General features: G+C 55.0%; 1 protein-coding gene across 4 annotated transcripts in view; it reads right to left on the minus strand.

Annotated features, from left to right (window-relative positions):
* adam19a (ADAM metallopeptidase domain 19a) overlaps positions 1–20,975 on the minus strand; it is a 249,840-nt gene that overhangs the window by 33,219 nt on the left and 195,646 nt on the right. For all 4 annotated transcript variants that reach the window (XM_070866484.1, XM_070866489.1, XM_070866478.1 and 1 more), the window contains exons 15-17: positions 16,270–16,378; positions 12,870–13,074; positions 12,270–12,347 (exon numbers count right to left, since the gene is read on the minus strand). In XM_070866484.1, the coding sequence (XP_070722585.1) occupies positions 12,270–12,347; positions 12,870–13,074; positions 16,270–16,378 (392 nt within the window). The remainder of the gene's footprint in view (positions 1–12,269; positions 12,348–12,869; positions 13,075–16,269; positions 16,379–20,975) is intronic.

Below are 20,975 nucleotides of genomic sequence, written 5' to 3' on the forward strand. Positions count from 1 at the left end.
ACATCCCCTGAACCCCATCGCGTGACCCCAAACCCCATCACCTGACCCCCATCGCCCGACCCCAAACCACATCGCCCGACCCCAAAGCCCGTCCCCTGAACCTCATCGCCTGACCCCAAACCCCATCGCCTGACCCCAAACCCCATCGCCTGACCCCAAAGCCCGTCCCCTGAACCTCATCGCCTGACCCCAAACCCCATCGCCCGACCCCAAAGCCCGTCCCCTGAACCTCATCGCCTGACCCCAAACCCCATCGCCTGACCCCAAACCCCATCGCCCGACCCCAAACCCCATCGCCTGACCCCAAACCCCATCGCCTGACCCCAAACCCCATCGCCCGACCCCAAACCCCATCCCCTGAACCCCATCGCTCGACTCCAAACCCCATCCCCTGAACCCCATCGCCCGACCCCAAACCTCATCGCCCGACCCCAAACCTCATCGCCTGACCCCAAACCCCATCGCCCGACCCCAAACCCCATCGCCTGACCCCAAACCCCATCGCCCGACCCCAAACCCCATCGCCTGACCCCAAACCCCATCGCCCGACCCCAAACCCCATCGCCTGACCCCAAACCCCATCGCCCGACCCCAAACCCCATTGCCTGAACCCCATCGCTCGACTCCAAACCCCATCCCCTGAACCCCATCGCCCGACCCCAAACCCCATCGCCTGACCCCAAACCCCATCCCCTAAACCCCATCGCCCGAACCCAAACCCCATCGCCCGACCCCAAACCCCATCGCCCGACCCCAAACCCCATCGCGTGACCCCAAACCCCATCGCGTGACCCCAAACCCCATCGCCCGACCCCAAACCCCATCGCTCGACCCCAAACCCCATCGCCCGACCCCCAACCCCATCCCCCAAACCCCATCGCCTGCCCCCAAACCCCATCGCCCGACCCCAAACCCCATCGCCCGACCCCAAACCCCATCGCCCGACCCCAAACCCCATCGCCTGACCCCAAACCCCATCGCCCGACCCCAAAACCCATCGCCTGACCCCAAACCCCATCGCCCGACCCCAAACCCCATCGCCTGACCCCAAACCCCATCGCCCGACCCCAAACCCCATCGCCTGACCCCAAACCCCATCGCCCGACCCCAAAACCCATCGCCCGACCCCAAACCCCATCGCCCGACCCCAAACCCCATCCCCTGAACCCCAAACCCCACCCCCTGAACCCCATCGCCCGGCCCCATCCCCCGAACCTCATCGCTCGACCCCAAACCCCATCGCCCGACCCCAAACCCCATCGCCCGGCCCCAAAACCCATCGCCCGACCCCAAACCCCATCCCCTGAACCCCAAACCCCATCCCCTGAACCCCATCGCCCGGCCCCATCCCCTGAACCTCATCGCAATACGGTAGAGGAGGATTTCCTGGAGTGCATAAGGGATGGTTTTTTAGACCAATATGTCGAGGAACCAACTAGGGGGGAGGCCATCTTAGACTGGGTGTTGTGTAATGAGAGAGGATTAATTAGCAATCTCGTTGTGCGAGGCCACTTGGGGAAGAGTGACCATAATATGGTGGAATTCTGCATTAGGATGGAGAATGAAACAGTTAATTCAGAGACCATGGTCCAGAACTTAAAGAAGGGTAACTTTGAAGGTATGAGGCGTGAATTGGCTAGGATAGATTGGCGAATGATACTGAAGGGGTTGACTGTAGATGGGCAATGGCAGACATTTAGAGACCGCATGGATGAACTACAACAATTGTACATTCCTGTCTGTCGTAAAAATAAAAAAGGGAAGGTGGCTCAACCGTGGCTATCAAGGGAAATCAGGGATAGCATTAAAGCCAAGGAAGTGGCATACAAATTGGCCAGAAATAGCAGAGAACCCGGGGACTGGGAGAAATTTAGAACTCAGCAGAGGAGGACAAAGGGTTTGATTAGGGCAGGGAAAATGGAGTACGAGAAGAAGCTTGCAGGGAACATTAAGACGGATTGCAAAAGTTTCTATAGGTATGTAAAGAGAAAAAGGTTAGTAAAGACAAACGTAGGTCCCCTGCAGTCAGAATCAGGGGAAGTCATAACGGGGAACAAAGAAATGGCGGACCAATTGAACAAGTACTTTGGTTCGGTATTCACTGAGGAGGACACAAACAACCTTCCGGATATAAAAGGGGTCGGAGGGTCTAGTAAGGAGGAGGAACTGAGGGAAATCCTTATTAGCCGGGAAATTGTGTTGGGGAAATTGATGGGATTGAAGGCCGATAAATCCCCAGGGCCTGATGGACTGCATCCCAGAGTACTTAAGGAGGTGGCCTTGGAAATAGTGGATGCATTGACAGTCATTTTCCAACATTCCATTGACTCTGGATCAGTTCCTATGGAGTGGAGGGTAGCCAATGTAACCCCACTTTTTAAAAAAGGAGGGAGAGAGAAAACAGGGAATTACAGACCGGTCAGCCTGACATCGGTAGTGGGTAAAATGATGGAATCAATTATTAAGGATGTCATCGCAGTGCATTTGGAAAGAGGTGATATGATAGGTCCAAGTCAGCATGGATTTGTGAAAGGGAAATCATGCTTGACAAATCTTCTGGAATTTTTTGAGGATGTTTCCAGTAGAGTGGACAAGGGAGAACCAGTTGATGTGGTATATTTGGACTTTCAGAAGGCTTTCGACAAGGTCCCACACAAGAGATTAATGTGCAAAGTTAAAGCACATGGGATTGGGGGTAGTGTGCTGACATGGATTGAGAACTGGTTGTCAGACAGGAAGCAAAGAGTAGGAGTAAATGGGGACTTTTCAGAGTGGCAGGCAGTGACTAGTGGGGTACCGCAAGGTTCTGTGCTGGGGCCCCAGCTGTTTACACTGTACATTAATGATTTAGACGAGGGGATTAAATGTAGTATCTCCAAATTTGCGGATGACACTAAGTTGGGTGGCAGTGTGAGCTGCAAGGAGGATTCTATGAGGCTGCAGAGCGACTTGGATAGGTTAGGTGAGTGGGCAAATGCATGGCAGATGAAGTATAATGTGGATAAATGTGAGGTTATCCACTTTGGTGGTAAAAACAGAGAGACAGACTATTATCTGAATGGTGACAGATTAGGAAAAGGAGAGGTGCAACGAGACCTGGGTGTCATGGTACATCAGTCATTGAAGGTTGGCATGCAGGTACAGCAGGCGGTTAAGAAAGCAAATGGCATGTTGGCCTTCATAGCGAGGAGATTTGAGTACAAGGGCAGGGAGGTGTTGCTACAATTGTACAGGGCCTTGGTGAGGCCACACCTGGAGTATTGTGTACAGTTTTGGTCTCCTAACCTGAGGAAGGACATTCTTGCTATTGAGGGAGTGCAGCGAAGGTTCACCAGACTGATTCCCGGGATGGCGGGACTGACCTATCAAGAAAGACTGGATCAACTGGGCTTGTATTCACTGGAGTTCAGAAGAATGAGAGGGGACCTCATAGAAACGTTTAAATTTCTGACGGGGTTAGACAGGTTAGATGCAGGAAGAATGTTCCCAATGTTGGGGAAGTCCAGAACCAGGGGACACAGTCTAAGGATAAGGGGGAAGCCATTTAGGACTGAGATGAGGAGGAATTTCTTCACCCAGAGAGTGGTGAACCTGTGGAATTCTCTACCACAGAAAGTTGTTGAGGCCAATTCACTAAATATATTCAAAAAGGAGTTAGATGAAGTCCTTACTACTAGGGGAATCAAGAGGTATGGTGAGAAAGCAGGAATGGGGTACTGAAGTTGCATGTTCAGCCATGAACTCATTGAATGGCGGTGCAGGCTAGAAGGGCCGAATAGCCTACTCCTGCACCTATTTTCTATGTTTCTATGCTCGACCCCAAACCCCATCGCCTGACCCCAAACCCCATCGCCTGACCCCAAACCCCATCGCCCGACCCCAAACCCCATCGCCTGACCCCAAACCCCATCGCCCGACCCCAAAACCCATCGCCCGACCCCAAGCCCCATCGCCCGACCCCAAACCCCATCCCCTGAACCCCAAACCCCATCCCCTGAACCCCATCGCCCGGCCCCATCCCCCGAACCTCATCGCCCGACCCCCAACCCCATCCCCTGAACCCCAGCGCCCAACCCCAAACCCCATCGCCCGACCCCAAAACCCATCGCCCGACCCCAAAACCCATCGCCCGACCCCAAACCCCATCCGCTGAACCCCAAACCCCATCGCCCGACCCCAAACCCCATCGCCTGACCCCAAACCCCATCGCCCGACCCCAAACCCCATCGCCTGACCCCAAACCCCATCGCCCGACCCCAAACCAAATCGCCCGAACCCAAACCCCATCCCCTGAACCCCATCGCCTGACCCCAAACCACATCCGCTGAACCCCGTCGCCTGACCCCAAACCCCATCGCCTGACCCCAAACCCCATCGCCTGACCCCAAACCCCATCCCCTGAACCCCATCGCCTGACCCCAAACCCCATCGCCCGACCCCAAACCCCATCGCCTGACCCCAAACCCCATCGCCCGACCCCAAACCAAATCGCCCGAACCCAAACCCCATCCCCTGAACCCCATCGCCTGACCCCAAACCACATCCGCTGAACCCCGTCGCCTGACCCCAAACCCCATCGCCTGACCCCAAACCCCATCGCCTGACCCCAAACCCCATCCCCTGAACCCCATCGCCTGACCCCAAACCCCATCCGCTGAACCCCATCGCCTGACCCCAAACCCCATCCGCTGAACCCCATCGCCCGACCCCAAACCCCATCCGCTGAACCCCATCGCCCGATCCCAAACCCCATCCGCTGAACCCCATCGCCCGACCCCAAACCCCATCCCCTGAACCCCATCGCGTGACCCCAATCCCCATCGCCCGACCCCAAAGCCTGTCCCCTGAACCTCATCGCCCGACCCCAAACCCCATCCCCTGAACCCCATCGCTCGACTCCAAACCCCATCCCCTGAACCCCATCGCCTGACCCCAAACCCCATCGCTCGACCCCAAACCCCATCGCCCGACCCCAAACCCCATCGCCTGACCCCAAACCCCATCCCCTGAACCCCATCGCCTGACCCCAAACCCCATCGCCTGACCCCAAACCCCATCCCCTGAACCCCATCGCCTGACCCCAAACCCCATCGCCCGACCCCAAACCCCATCGTCTGACCCCAAACCCCATCGCCTGACCCCAAACCCCATCGCCCGACCCCAAACCCCATCGTCTGACCCCAAACCCCATCGTCTGACCCCAAACCCCATCGCCTGACCCCAAACCACATCGCCCGACCCCAAACCCCATCCCCTGAACCCCATCGCCCGACCCCAAACCCCATCCCCTGAACCCCATCGCTCGACTCCAAACCCCATCCCCTGAACCCCATCGCCTGACCCCAAACCCCATCGCCCGACCCCAAACCCCATCCCCTGAACCCCATCGCCTGACTCCAAACCCCATCGCCCAACCCCAAACCCCATCGCCTGACCCCAAACCCCATCGCCTGACCCCAAACCCCATTGCCCGACCCCAAACCCCATCCCCTGAACCCCATCGCCCAACCCCAAACCCCATCCCCTGAACCCCATCGCTCGACTCCAAACCCCATCCCCTGAACCCCATCGCCTGACCCCAAACCCCATCCCCTGAACCCCATCGCCTGACCCCAAACCCCATCCGCTGAACCCCATCGCCTGACCCCAAACCCCATCCGCTGAACCCCATCGCCCGACCCCAAACCCCATCCACTGAACCCCATCGCCCGATCCCAAACCCCATCCGCTGAACCCCATCGCCCGACCCCAAACCCCATCCCCTGAACCCCATCGCGTGACCCCATCCCCCGAACCTCATCGCCCGACCCCCAACCCCATCCCCTGAACCCCAGCGCCCAACCCCAAACCCCATCGCCCGACCCCAAAACCCATCGCCCGACCCCAAAACCCATCGCCCGACCCCAAACCCCATCCGCTGAACCCCAAACCCCATCGCCCGACCCCAAACCCCATCGCCTGACCCCAAACCCCATCGCCCGACCCCAAACCCCATCGCCTGACCCCAAACCCCATCGCCCGACCCCAAACCAAATCGCCCGAACCCAAACCCCATCCCCTGAACCCCATCGCCTGACCCCAAACCACATCCGCTGAACCCCGTCGCCTGACCCCAAACCCCATCGCCTGACCCCAAACCCCATCGCCTGACCCCAAACCCCATCCCCTGAACCCCATCGCCTGACCCCAAACCCCATCGCCCGACCCCAAACCCCATCGCCTGACCCCAAACCCCATCGCCCGACCCCAAACCAAATCGCCCGAACCCAAACCCCATCCCCTGAACCCCATCGCCTGACCCCAAACCACATCCGCTGAAACCCGTCGCCTGACCCCAAACCCCATCGCCTGACCCCAAACCCCATCCCCTGAACCCCATCGCCTGACCCCAAACCCCATCCGCTGAACCCCATCGCCTGACCCCAAACCCCATCCGCTGAACCCCATCGCCCGACCCCAAACCCCATCCGCTGAACCCCATCGCCCGATCCCAAACCCCATCCGCTGAACCCCATCGCCCGACCCCAAACCCCATCCCCTGAACCCCATCGCGTGACCCCAATCCCCATCGCCCGACCCCAAAGCCTGTCCCCTGAACCTCATCGCCCGACCCCAAACCCCATCCCCTGAACCCCATCGCTCGACTTCAAACCCCATCCCCTGAACCCCATCGCCTGACCCCAAACCCCATCGCCCGACCCCAAACCCCATCGCCCGACCCCAAACCCCATCGCCTGACCCCAAACCCCATCCCCTGAACCCCATCGCCTGACCCCAAACCCCATCGCCCGACCCCAAACCCCATTGCCTGAACTCCATCGCCTGACCCCAAACCCCATCGCCCGACCCCAAACCCCATCGTCTGACCCCAAACCCCATCGCCTGACCCCAAACCCCATCGCCTGACCCCAAACCCCATCGCCTGACCCCAAACCCCATCGCCCGACCCCAAACCAAATCGCCCGAACCCAAACCCCATCCCCTGAACCCCATCGCCTGACCCCAAACCACATCCGCTGAACCCCGTCGCCTGACCCCAAACCCCATCGCCTGACCCCAAACCCCATCCCCTGAACCCCATCGCCTGACCCCAAACCCCATCCGCTGAACCCCATCGCCTGACCCCAAACCCCATCCGCTGAACCCCATCGCCCGACCCCAAACCCCATCCGCTGAACCCCATCGCCCGATCCCAAACCCCATCCGCTGAACCCCATCGCCCGACCCCAAACCCCATCCCCTGAACCCCATCGCGTGACCCCAATCCCCATCGCCCGACCCCAAAGCCTGTCCCCTGAACCTCATCGCCCGACCCCAAACCCCATCCCCTGAACCCCATCGCTCGACTCCAAACCCCATCCCCTGAACCCCATCGCCTGACCCCAAACCCCATCGCCCGACCCCAAACCCCATCGCCCGACCCCAAACCCCATCGCCTGACCCCAAACCCCATCCCCTGAACCCCATCGCCTGACCCCAAACCCCATCGCCCGACCCCAAACCCCATTGCCTGAACCCCATCGCCTGACCCCAAACCCCATCGCCCGACCCCAAACCCCATCGTCTGACCCCAAACCCCATCGCCTGACCCCAAACCCCATCGCCCGACCCCAAACCCCATCCCCTGAACCCCATCGCCCAACCCCAAACCCCATCCCCTGAACCCCATCGCTCGACTCCAAACCCCATCCCCTGAACCCCATCGCCTGACCCCAAACCCCATCGCCTGACCCCAAACCCCATCCCCTGAACCCCATCGCCTGACCCCAAACCCCATCCGCTGAACCCCATCGCCTGACCCCAAACCCCATCCGCTGAACCCCATCGCCCGACCCCAAACCCCATCCGCTGAACCCCATCGCCCGATCCCAAACCCCATCCGCTGAACCCCATCGCCCGACCCCAAACCCCATCCCCTGAACCCCATCGCGTGACCCCAATCCCCATCGCCCGACCCCAAAGCCTGTCCCCTGAACCTCATCGCCCGACCCCAAACCCCATCCCCTGAACCCCATCGCTCGACTCCAAACCCCATCCCCTGAACCCCATCGCCTGACCCCAAACCCCATCGCTCGACCCCAAACCCCATCGCCCGACCCCAAACCCCATCGCCTGACCCCAAACCCCATCCCCTGAACCCCATCGCCTGACCCCAAACCCCATCGCCTGACCCCAAACCCCATCCCCTGAACCCCATCGCCTGACCCCAAACCCCATCGCCCGACCCCAAACCCCATCGTCTGACCCCAAACCCCATCGCCTGACCCCAAACCCCATCGCCCGACCCCAAACCCCATCGTCTGACCCCAAACCCCATCGCCTGACCCCAAACCCCATCGCCCGACCCCAAACCCCATCCCCTGAACCCCATCGCCCGACCCCAAACCCCATCCCCTGAACCCCATCGCTCGACTCCAAACCCCATCCCCTGAACCCCATCGCCTGACCCCAAACCCCATCGCCCGACCCCAAACCCCATCCCCTGAACCCCATCGCCTGACTCCAAACCCCATCGCCCAACCCCAAACCCCATCGCCTGACCCCAAACCCCATCGCCTGACCCCAAACCCCATTGCCCGACCCCAAACCCCATCCCCTGAACCCCATCGCCCAACCCCAAACCCCATCCCCTGAACCCCATCGCTCGACTCCAAACCCCATCCCCTGAACCCCATCGCCTGACCCCAAACCCCATCGCCTGACCCCAAACCCCATCCCCTGAACCCCATCGCCTGACCCCAAACCCCATCCGCTGAACCCCATCGCCTGACCCCAAACCCCATCCGCTGAACCCCATCGCCCGACCCCAAACCCCATCCGCTGAACCCCATCGCCCGATCCCAAACCCCATCCGCTGAACCCCATCGCCCGACCCCAAACCCCATCCCCTGAACCCCATCGCGTGACCCCAATCCCCATCGCCCGACCCCAAAGCCTGTCCCCTGAACCTCATCGCCCGACCCCAAACCCCATCCCCTGAACCCCATCGCTCGACTCCAAACCCCATCCCCTGAACCCCATCGCCTGACCACAAACCCCATCGCTCGACCCCAAACCCCATCGCCCGACCCCAAACCCCATCGCCTGACCCCAAACCCCATCCCCTGAACCCCATCGCCTGACCCCAAACCCCATCGCCCGACCCCAAACCCCATCCCCTGAACCCCATCGCCTGACCCCAAACCCCATCGCCCGACCCCAAACCCCATCGTCTGACCCCAAACCCCATCGCCTGACCCCAAACCCCATCGCCCGACCCCAAACCCCATCGTCTGACCCCAAACCCCATCGTCTGACCCCAAACCCCATCGCCTGACCCCAAACCCCATCGCCCGACCCCAAACCCCATCCCCTGAACCCCATCGCCCGACCCCAATCCCCATCCCCTGAACCCCATCGCTCGACTCCAAACCCCATCCCCTGAACCCCATCGCCTGACCCCAAACCCCATCGCCCGACCCCAAACCCCATCGCCTGACCCCAATCCCCATCCCCTGAACCCCATCGCTCGACTCCAAACCCCATCCCCTGAACCCCATCGCCTGACTCCAAACCCCATCGCCCAACCCCAAACCCCATCCCCTGAACCCCATCGCCCGACCCCAAACCCCATCCCCTGAACCCCATCACCCGACCCCAAACCCCATCCCCTGAACCCCATCACCCGACCCCAAACCCCATCCCCTGAACCCCATCGCTTGACTCCAAACCCCATCCCCTGAACCCCATCGCCTGACTCCAAACCCCATCGCCCAACCCCAAACCCCATCCCCTGAACCCCATCGCCCGACCCCAAACCCCATCCCCTGAACCCCATCACCCGACCCCAAACCCCATCCCCTGAACCCCATCACCCGACCCCAAACCCCATCCCCTGAACCCCATCACCCGACCCCAAACCCCATCCCCTGAACCCCATCACCCGACCCCAAACCCCATCCCCTGAACCCCATCGCTCGACTCCAAACCCCATCCCCTGAACCCCATCGCCCGACCCCGAACCCCATCCCCTGAACCCCATCGCCCGACCCCAACCCCATCCCCTGAACCCCATCGCTCGACTCCAAACCCCATCGTCCGACCCCAAACCCCATTCCCTGAGCCCCAAACCCCATTCCCTGAACCCCAGCGCCCAACCCCAAACCCCATCGCGCGACTCCAAACCCCATCCCCTGAACCACATCGCCCGACTCCAAACCCCATCCCCTGAACCCCATCCCCGAAACTCATCGCCCGACCCCCAACCCCATCCCCTGAACCCCATCGCCCAACTCCAAAACCCATCGCCCGACCCCAAACCCCATCCCCGAACCCCAACCCCATCCCCTGAACCCCATCGCCCGGCCCCATCCCCCAAGCCCCCTTGCCCGACCGCGGACACCATTGCCCAGCCCCCAACCCATCGCCCGACCCCCTCCCCATCATACATAAGAACAGAAGAATTAGGAACAGGAGTAGGCCATCTAGCCCCTCGAGCCTGCTCCGCCATTCAACAAGATCATGGCTGATCTGGCCGTGGACTCAGCTCCACTTACCCGCCCACTCCCCGTAACCCTTAATTCCCTTATTGGTTAAAAATCTATCTATCTGTGACTTGAATACATTCAATGAGCTAGCCTCAACTGCTTCCTTGGGCAGAGAATTCCACAGATTCACAACCCTCTGGGAGAAGAAATTCCTTCTCAACTCGGTTTTAAATTGGCTCCCCCGTATTTTGAGGCTGTGCCCCCTAGTTCTAGTCTCCCCGACCAGTGGAAACAACCTCTCTGCCTCTATCTTGTCTATCTCTCATTATTTTAAATGTTTCTATAAGATCACCCCTCATCCTTCTGAACTCCAACGAGTAAAGACCCAGTCTACTCAATCTATCATCATAAGGTAACCCCCTCATCTCCGGAATCAGCCTAGTGAATCGTCTCTGTACCCCCTCCAAAGCTAGTATATCCTTCCTTAAGAAAGGTGACCAAAACTGCACGCAGTACTCCAGGCGTGGCCTCACCAATATCCTGTACAGTTGCAGCAGGACCTCCCTGCTTTTGTACTCCATCCCTCTCGCAATGAAGGCCAACATTCCATTCGCCTTCCTGATTACCTGCTGCACCTGCAAACTAACTTTTTGGGATTCATGCACAAGGACCCCCAGGTCCCTCTGCACCGCAACATGATGTAATTTCTCCCCATTCAAATAATATTCCCTTTTACTGTTTTTTTTCCCAAGGTGGGTGACCTCACATTTTCCGACATTGTATTCCATCTGCCAAACCTTAGCCCATTCGCTTAACCTATCTAAATTTCTTTGCAGCCTCTCTGTGTCCTCTACACAACCCGCTTTCCCACTAATCTTTGTGTCATCTACAAATTTTGTTGCACTGCACTCTGTCCCCTCTTCCAGGTCATCTATGTATATTGTAAACAGTTGTGGTCCCAGCACCGATCCCTGTGGCACACCACTAACCACCAATTTCCAACCCGAAAAGAACCCATTTATCCCGACTCTCTGCTTTCTATTAGCCAGCCAATTCTCTATCCATGCAAATACATTTCCTCTAACTCCGCGTACCTTTATCTTCTGCAGTAACCTTTTGTGTGGCACCTTATCGAATGCCTTTTGGAAATCTAAATACACCACATCCATCGGTACACCTCTATCCACCATGCTCGTTATATCCTCAGAGAATTCCAGTAAATTAGTTAAACATGATTTCCCCTTCATGAATCCATGTTGCATCTGCTTGATTGCACTATTCCTATCGAGATGTCCCTCTATTTCTTCCTTAATGATAGCTTCAAGCATTTTCCCCACTACAGATGTTAAACTAACCGGCTTATAGTTACCTGCCTTTTGTCTGCCCCCTTTTTTAAACAGAGGCGTTACATTAGCTGCTTTCCAATCCGATGGTATCTCCCCAGAGTCCAGAGAATTTTGGTAGATTATAACGAATGCATCTGCTATAACTTCCGCCATCTCTTTTAATATCCTGGGATGCATTTCATCAGGACCAGGGGACTTGTCTACCTTGAGTCCCATTAGCCTGTCCAGCACTACCCCCCTAGTGATAGTGATTATCTCAAGGTCCGACCCTCAACCCCATCTCCCGACTCCGAGCCCCATTACCCGATCCCCAACCCCATCGCTCGACCCTGAACCCCAACCCCGAACACCATCGCCCGACCCCCCATCCCATTGCCCGACCCTGAGTGTGAGGAGAGAGAGAGTGAGAGGGGAGAGAGTATGGGGAATGTGAGGGGAGTGAGTGTGAGCTCCTTACCCCATGTCCGTGACACTTCTCCACACATTTGCTCACATCGAGGAAGGAGGCATTCTGACAGCGGCGGTCCTTACACACCTGTGCAGAGGGAGCAGCGAATAACAGCGATCAGTAATGTCTCGCACCGCACCGGGAAATATATCGAGATAGTGTGAGTATACATCCAACTCATACACCCGGAGTCGACTCCTGACTCACTCCCGACTCCCGAGTCACTCTGACTCACTCCCGATTACTCTGATTCACTCCTGACTCACTCTGACTCAATCCCAACTCCCGACTCCTGACTCACTCTCGGAGCCGAGTCCCACTCACTCCCGAACATCACTCCCAGTGCCGACTCACACCCGGAGCTGACATACACCCGGTGTTTCAGTGAGGGTATATGTCAAATGTTCCAAGAAACTGCCATAAAACAATGCAGGATATGTGACTGGGATATAAAACCCACATTCTGGTGTACACCTTGCCCCGCACAGTATCTCGTACCAACACCCATAATATAACCCATCCTGTAACAACCCACCCCATTCTATGCTATGACCCCCACACACACACACAAACGCTGGGTAAATGCACAAACACACACACAATACTTACCCGGCCATCCCCACACTTGGTTCCAGTTTTGACCAGACCAGGGTCGGGCAGGTCCTCCTGGCCATTGTCTGTTGAATACAGGTAAGCCCCACGACACTTCACCTCCCTGCCGTTGAATCGGATGGTCGTGTCTATGGAAACGGTATTGCGCTCCTTGGGGTTCTTGGCAGAACTCTGACATTGAATCTTCCCACACATCGCATCACTGCAGAGATACCGTTAGATCGTTAGACCCATTAGACTCGTTAGACCGTTAGACACGATTACATAGAGGCACGGCAGGGCAGCTCAATTGCATGGAATGCACATCCTGTGCCATGTGGGAAGTCCTGGAGGCTTCTCGCGGCCTGGACAACCACGTGTGCGGGAAGTGTCAGCAGCTAGAGCAGCTCGAGATCCGTGTTTCGGAGCTTGAGCAGCGGCTGGAGACACTGCAGTGCATCCGCGAGGCTGAGAACTTCGTGTATAGCACATTTCTAGAGGTGACTAACACAGCTTAAAACTGTAGAGGAATAAAGGGACCTTGGAGTGCAGGTCCACAGATCCCTGAAGGTAGCAGGCCAGGTAGATAAGGTGGTTAAGAAGGCATACGGAATACTTGCCTTTATTAGCCGAGGCATGGAATACAAGAGCAGGGAGGTTATGCTTGAACTGTATAAAACACTGGTTAGGCCACAGCTGGAGTACTGCGTGCAGTTCTGGTCATCACATTACAGGAAAGATGTGACTGCACTGGAAAGGGTACAGAGGAGATTTACGAGGATGTTGCCTGGACTGGAGAATTTTAGCTATGAGTTGAGATTGGATAGGCTGGGTCTGTTTTCTTTGGAACAGAGGAGGCTGAGGGGAGACCTGATTGAGGTGTATAAAATTATGAGGGGCCTGGATAGAGTGGATAGGAAGGACCTGTTTCCCTTGGCAGAGGGGTCAACAACCAGGGGGCATAGATTTAAAGTAATTGGGGGGAGGTTTAGAGGGCATTTGAGGGGAAATTTCTTCACCCAGAGGGTGGTGGGGGTCTGGAACTCACGGCCTGAAAGGGTGGTAGAGGCAGAAACCCTCACCACATTTAAAAAGTACTTGGATGTGCACCTGAAGTGCCGTAACCTGCAGGGCTACGGACCGAGAGCTGGAAAGTGGGATTAGGCTGGATAGCTTTTGGTCGGCCGGCGCAGACACGATGGGCTGAAATGGCCTCCTTCCATGTTGTAAATTTCTATGATAACCCACCCCATAACATAACCCGCCCTATAACATACCCACACTATAACATAACCCGCCCTATAACATAACCGCCCGATACCATAACCCACCCGAAAACAGAACCCGCCCTATAGCATAACCCACCCTATAGCATAACCCGCCCTATAACATAACCTGCCCTATAACATAACCCAGAGTGGCGTGGAAGGGTGGAGGAGGAGGGGTGAGGGTGGAGGAGGAGGGGTGAGGGTGGAAGAGGAGGGGTGAGGGTGGAGGAGGAGGGGTGAGGGTGGAGGAGGAGGGGTTAGGGTAGAGGGGTTTAAGAAGAGAAGTGGAGAGAAGCCACTGGTTATCTTTGCTCTCAGGATGAGCATGGAGTAGTGGGTGTTTTGGGGAGCAAAGTGAGATCTGACAGAGCTTCATGTGGTCCAATCAGATAGAAACATAGAAAATAGGTGCAGGAGTAGGCCATTCGGCCCTTTGAGCTTGCACCACCATTCAATAAGATCATGGCTGATCATTCACCTCAGTACCCCTTTCCCGCTTTCTCTCCATACCCCTTGATTCCTTTAGCCATACGGGTCACATCTAACTCTCTTTTGAATATATCTAACGAACTAGCATCAACAACTTTCTGTGGTAGAGAATTCCACAGGTTCACATTTCTCTGAGTGAAGAAGTTTTTCCTCATCTCGGTCCTAAATGGCTTACCCCTTATCCTTAGGCTGTGATCCCTGGTTCTGGACTTTCCCAACATCGGGAACATTCTTCCCGCATCTAACCTGTCCAATCCCGTCAGAATTTTAGATGTTTCTATGAGATTCCCTCTCATTCTTCTAAATTCCAGTGAATATAAGCCCAGTTGATCCAGTCTCTCCTCATATGTCAGTCCTGCCATCCCGGGAATCAGTCTGGTGAACCTTCGTTGCACTCCCTCAATAGCAAGAACATCCTTCCTCAGATTAGGAGACTAAAACTGAACACACTGTTCCAGGTGAGGCCTCACCAAGGCCCTGTACAATTGCAGTAAGATCTCCTTGCTCCTATACTCAAATCCCCTCGCTATGAAGGCCAACATACCATTTGCCTTCTTCACCGCCTGCTGTACCTGCATGCCAACTTTCAATGACTGATGTACCATGACACCCAGGTCTCGTTGCACCTCCCCTTTTCCTAATCTGTCAACATTCAAATAATATTCTGCCTTCCTGTTTTTGCCACCAAAGTGAATAACCTCACATTTATCCACATTATACTGCATCTGGCAATGGACGGTGAAAGAAGTTCTCCACTATAGACTCTCCAGCCTAGGTCCGTTGGACTGAAGGGAGGGCAGATAAGGGTTGTACCCAGGGGACTGACTGGGATGGGGAAACACTAACTGTTGTTCCAGGGACATGGGCACAGCTGGAGGTGAGGCAGCCAATGGAGGTCCTGTGGTAAATCGAGGGACATGGGGATAGTGCAGGAAAGTGGAGTTGAGGTAGAAGATCAGCCATGATTGTATTGAATGGCGGAGTAGGCTCGAGGGGCCATATGGCTGACTCCTGCTCCTAATTCTTATATTCTTATGTTTTTATTACAATTATATAGAGCTTTAGTGAGACCACACATGGAGTATATGCACACTTTTGGTCTCCTGGATATACTTGCCATAGAGGGGGTGCAACAGACTGATTCCTGGGATAGGGGGATTGTCCTATGAGGAGAGTTTGAGCCGACTAGGACGATATTCTCTAGAGTTTAGAAGAATGAGAGGTGATCTCATTGAAACATTCTTACAGGGCTTGACAGGGTAGATGCAGGGAGGATGTTTCCCCGGGCTGGAGTCTAGAACCAGGGGTCACAGTCTCAGGATAAGGGGTCGTCCATTTAGGACTGAGATGAGGAGAAATTTCTTCACTCAGAGGGTGGTGAATCTTTGGAATTCTCTGCCCCGGAGGGCTTTGGAAGCTCAGTCTTTGAGTATATTCAAGGCTGAGATCGATCGATTTTAGAACTCGAGGGGAACCAAGGGTTATGGGGATCAGGCGGGAAAATGGAGCTGAGTCCATGATCAGATGAGCCATGAGCTCATTAAATGGCGGAACAGGCTCAAGGGGCCGAATGGCCGACCACTGCTCTTATTTCTTAGCTTCTCATTGATCGGGCCCACTATCTCAATGATTGCCCTTCACGCCCTCTCCTTTACACTTACCTCCTCTCACATTTGACGAAGGTTCCTTTACTATCCTTCCCGCAGTTCCCATAATCATTCCCAGCAGCATTCACATCTTCAAAGCAGGCCGGAGGTGCAGGGCGGGCACCTAAAGTGGGAAAGATATTAATACAAAAGGTCTGCTAAGATTCGAGTGAGCTCAGTGTAAACCACTTGCCTGGATGGTGCAGCTCCAACAACACTCGAGAAGCTCGACACCATCCAGGACAAAGCAGCCGCTTGATTGGCCCCCCATCCCCCACCTCCAACACTCACTCCCTCCACCACCGGCGCCCCCTGGCTGCAGTGTGCACCATCTACAAGATGCACTGCAGCAACTCACCAAGGCTTCTTCGGCAGCACCTCCCAAACCCGCGACCTCTACCCCCTAGAAGGACAAGGGCAGCAGGTACATGGGAACACCACCACCTCCACGTTCCCCTCCCAGTCACACACCGTCCTGACTGGGAAATATATCGGCCGTTCCTTCATCGTCGCTGGGTCACAATCCTGGAACTCCCTCCCTAACAGCACTGTGGGAGCACCGTCACCACACGGACTGCAGCGGTTCAAGAAGGCGGCTCACCATAGAACCATGGCACGGTTACAGCACAGAAGTTTGCCATTCGGCCCGTCGAGCCTGTGCCGGCTCTCTGCAAGAGCACCTCAGCCAGTCCCCCTCCCCCGCCCTTTCCCCGTATCCCTGCAAATTATTTCCTTCAGGTACTTATCCAACTCCCTTTTGAAAGCCACGATTGAGTCTGCCTCCACCACCCTCTCGGGCCGTGCATTCCAGATCCTCACCACTCGCTGCGTAAAAATGTTTTTCCTCATGTCGCCTCTGGTTCTTCTGCCAATCGCCTTAAATCTGTGTCCTCTGGTTCTCCACCCTTCCACCAATGGGAACAGTTTCTCTCGATCTACTCTGTCCAGACCCCTCATGATTTTGACCTTGATCAAATCTCTCAACCTTCTCTGCTCCAAGGAGAACAACCCCAGCTTCTCCAGTCTGTCCACGTAACTGAAGTCCTTCATCCCTGGAACCATTCTCGTAAATCATTTCTGCCCCCTCTCTAAGGCCTTCACATCCTTCCTAAAGTAATACTCCAGTTGAGGCCGAACCAGTGCTTTATAAAGGTTCATCATAACTTCCCACACTTTTGTACTCTCTGCCTCTATTTATGAAGCCCAGGATCTGTTAGCTTTTATAACTGCTTTCTCAACCTGCCCTGCCACCTTCAATGATTTGTGACATATACCCCCGGTCTCACTGTTCATGCACTCCCTTTAGGATTGTACCCTTTAGTTTATATTGCCCCTCCTCATTCTTTCTACCAAAATGCATCACTTCGCACTTTTCTGCATTAAATTCCATCTGCCACGTGCCCGCCCATTCCACCGGCCTGTCTGTGCCGTCCTGAAGTCTATCACTACCCTCCTCACTGTTCACTATACTTCCAAGTTTTGTGACATCTGCAAGTTTTGAAATTGTGCCCTGTACACCCAGATCCAAGTCATTAATATATATCAGGAAAAGCAGTGGTCCTGGTACTGACCCCTGGGGAACACCACTTTATACCTTCCTCCAGTCCCAGAAACAACCGTTCACCCCTACTCTCTGTTTCCTGTCACCGAGACAATCCGTATCCAGGCTGCCACTGTCCCTTTTATTCCATGGGCTTCAACTTTGCTGCCGAGACCTAGCTCTGTCAAGCCCGTGTGGTGACTGGTGTGTAATGGCCAACCCACGTTAAAACAATCCACGCACAGGCATCTTCCACCCTTCAGGATGTAGTTCGGGATCTGGAATATTAGGTCCTTCATTGAAACACCTGTGAACTCATCCTTTTTGGTGTGGAACAAGTCATCCTCGATACGAGGGACCGCCTAATACTAATACTTTATCAAACACCTTTTGGAAATCCATGTACACCACGTCAACTGCATTATCCTCATCGACCCTCCCTGTTACCTCATCAAAAATCACAATCAATTTGGTTAAACATGAATTGCTTTTACCAAATCCGTGCTGGCTTTCCTTCAATAATCCACCTGTATCCAAGTGACTGTTAATTATGTTCCTGATCACTGTTTCTCAAAGCTTCCCCAGTACTGAGGTTAAACTGAGCGGCCTGTAGTTGCTGGGTTTATCCTTACACCCTTTTTTTAAACAAGGGTGTAACATTTGTAATTCTCCAGTCCTCTGGCACCAGCCCTGTATCTAAGGAGGTTTGGAATATTATAGCCAGATGCACTCAAGAGACTCCTGCACCACCTCCCTGGTCCTCCTTGTCTGTCTGGCGGTCACCTATTCCCTCTCTGCCTGCACACACACAAGCTGCGGGGTGACCACTTTCTGAAGTGTGCTATGCATGTAGCTCTCAGCTTCACAGATGCACTGCAGTGACTCCAGCTGCTGCTCAAGCTCCGAAACCCGGAGCTCGAGCTCCTCCAGCCGACGACACTTTCTGCCCACGTTGACCAGGACATGGGAATCGTCCTGGATTTCCCACTTGGCACAGAATGTGTAATCTGTGGGACTGAGGTGCCCCGCCATGCCTCTATTTAATCGAATAATAGCTAACTAACATTGTGGGCCGCCCCGACCTGTGTTGAGACCACCACCACAGGTCAGGGCTATAAATACAGCTGGAGCGTCGGGCCCTGGAACATCGTGTCGGAGGTGCGGCGAATGAGGGTACGGGGCCCAGAAGAGCCGAGGGCCCAGAAGAGCCGAGGGCCCAGGGGCAGCACGGGTCCAGCCCACACTGCGATGTGTGTGGGCACTGGGTCCGTGCAACAGAGCAGGTCTCCAGTCGTCCGGGTTAACCCTTGCCCCTGGACCAAGACCTCGCTCTGTCAAGCCCCGTGTGGTGGCTGGTGTGTAACGGTCACCCCACGTTAAAACAATCCACCCACAGGCATCTTCCACTCCATCGACTGGAGTTCAGGATCTGGAACATCGGGTCCTTCATTGAAACATCTGTGAACTCGTGTGGAAGCAAGTCATCCTCGCTCGAGGGACCGCCGATGATGAACTTACAGAATTAAACTCGAGACAATGGGCTGGATTTCCGGCTTTCTGCCGCCCCTGTTAGCGCCCCGGAGGGGAGGCAATGCCGGCGGTAAGCACTTCCGGCAAGTGGAGAGCGGGGTTGTGGAACAGTACCGCCCGGGGGAGGCGAGCCAGTGTACAATGCCCCTGGGTGCAACACCAGATCGATATTTGGATCGCGTCCGAGCTGAAGCACCCTGTAGAGTTCCCCGTGCTGGGACCGCGTGTGGAAGTAATGTCCACCTCGGGTAAGAGTGGTTGTTTTTTATTTTGCGGTTCATGTTGTGGTGTCAGGAGTTATTTATTGGGGATGTTTTGGCTGGGTTCTTTTCAGATTTCTTTCCCCCCCCCCCCCCCCAGCCGAGGCCTCTCTCAGTTCGTTCCGAGGCCGGCTGCTTAGCTCGGGATTTTCACTTGCTCAGGCGGCTGAGTGTTGTGAAACGCTTCACTTAGCGTCCACCCCAAACCCGGGGCCCAGCTGATGAATTTTGAGGCGGCAAACGCAAACCATTTGACGGAGCAAAATTTACCGCTAGGCTTGGGTTAACGCCACGACAGATCATCGACCAAATACCCACCGGCTCTTACAAGCTGGGTCTAACTTTATATCCAGTCGCCTCTCGCTTTCTTAGTTAAAGACTTAAATTTGAATGATTATTTATAGTAATTTCAATGAGTTCATCTAGTTACACTCTGTGATACTGTCCCACGCTGAAGTACTGTTCTATAATACTGTGGTACACTGTGATACTGTCCTATAATACTGTCCCACACTGTGATACTGTCCTGTAATACTGTCCCACACTGTGATACTGTTCTGTAATACTGTCCCACACTGTGATACTGTCCTGTAATACTGTCCCACACTGATACTGTCCTGTAATACTAGCCCACATTGTGATACTGTCCTGTAATACTGTCCCACACTGATACTGCCCTGTAATACTGTCCCACACTATGATACTGTCCCACACTGCGATACAATCCTGTAATAATGTCGAACACTGATACTGTTCTGTTATACTGTCCCACACTGCGATACTGTCCTGTAATACTGTTCCACACTGTGATACTGTTGTGTAATACTGTCCCACACTGATAATATCCTGTAACACTCCCCACACTGTGATACTGTCTTGTAATACTGTCCCACACTGTGATACTGTCGTGTAATACTGTCCCACACTGTGATACTGCCATGTAATACTGTCCCACAATGTGATACTGTCCTGTAATACTCTCTCCCACACTGCGATACTACCCTGTAATAATGTCGAACACTGATACTGTCCTGTACTACTGTCCCACATTGCGATACTGTCCTGTAATACTGTCCCACACTGATACTGTTCTGTAATACTATCCCACACTGATACTGTTCTGTAATACTGTCCCACATTGATACTGTCCTGTAATACTGTCCCACACTGTGATACTATCCTGCAATATTGTTGCACATTGCGATACTGTCCTGTAATACTATCCCACATTGTGATACTGTCCTGTAATACTGTCCCACACTGATACTGTCCTGTAATACTGTCCCACACTGTGATAATGTCCTGTAATACAGTCTCACACTGTGATACTGTCCTGTAATACTGTCCCACACTGTGATACATAGAAACATCGAACATAGAAATACAGAAAA

Source organism: Pristiophorus japonicus, chromosome 2, assembly GCF_044704955.1.
Source record: "Pristiophorus japonicus isolate sPriJap1 chromosome 2, sPriJap1.hap1, whole genome shotgun sequence".
Taxonomy (NCBI): Eukaryota; Metazoa; Chordata; class Chondrichthyes; family Pristiophoridae; genus Pristiophorus; species Pristiophorus japonicus.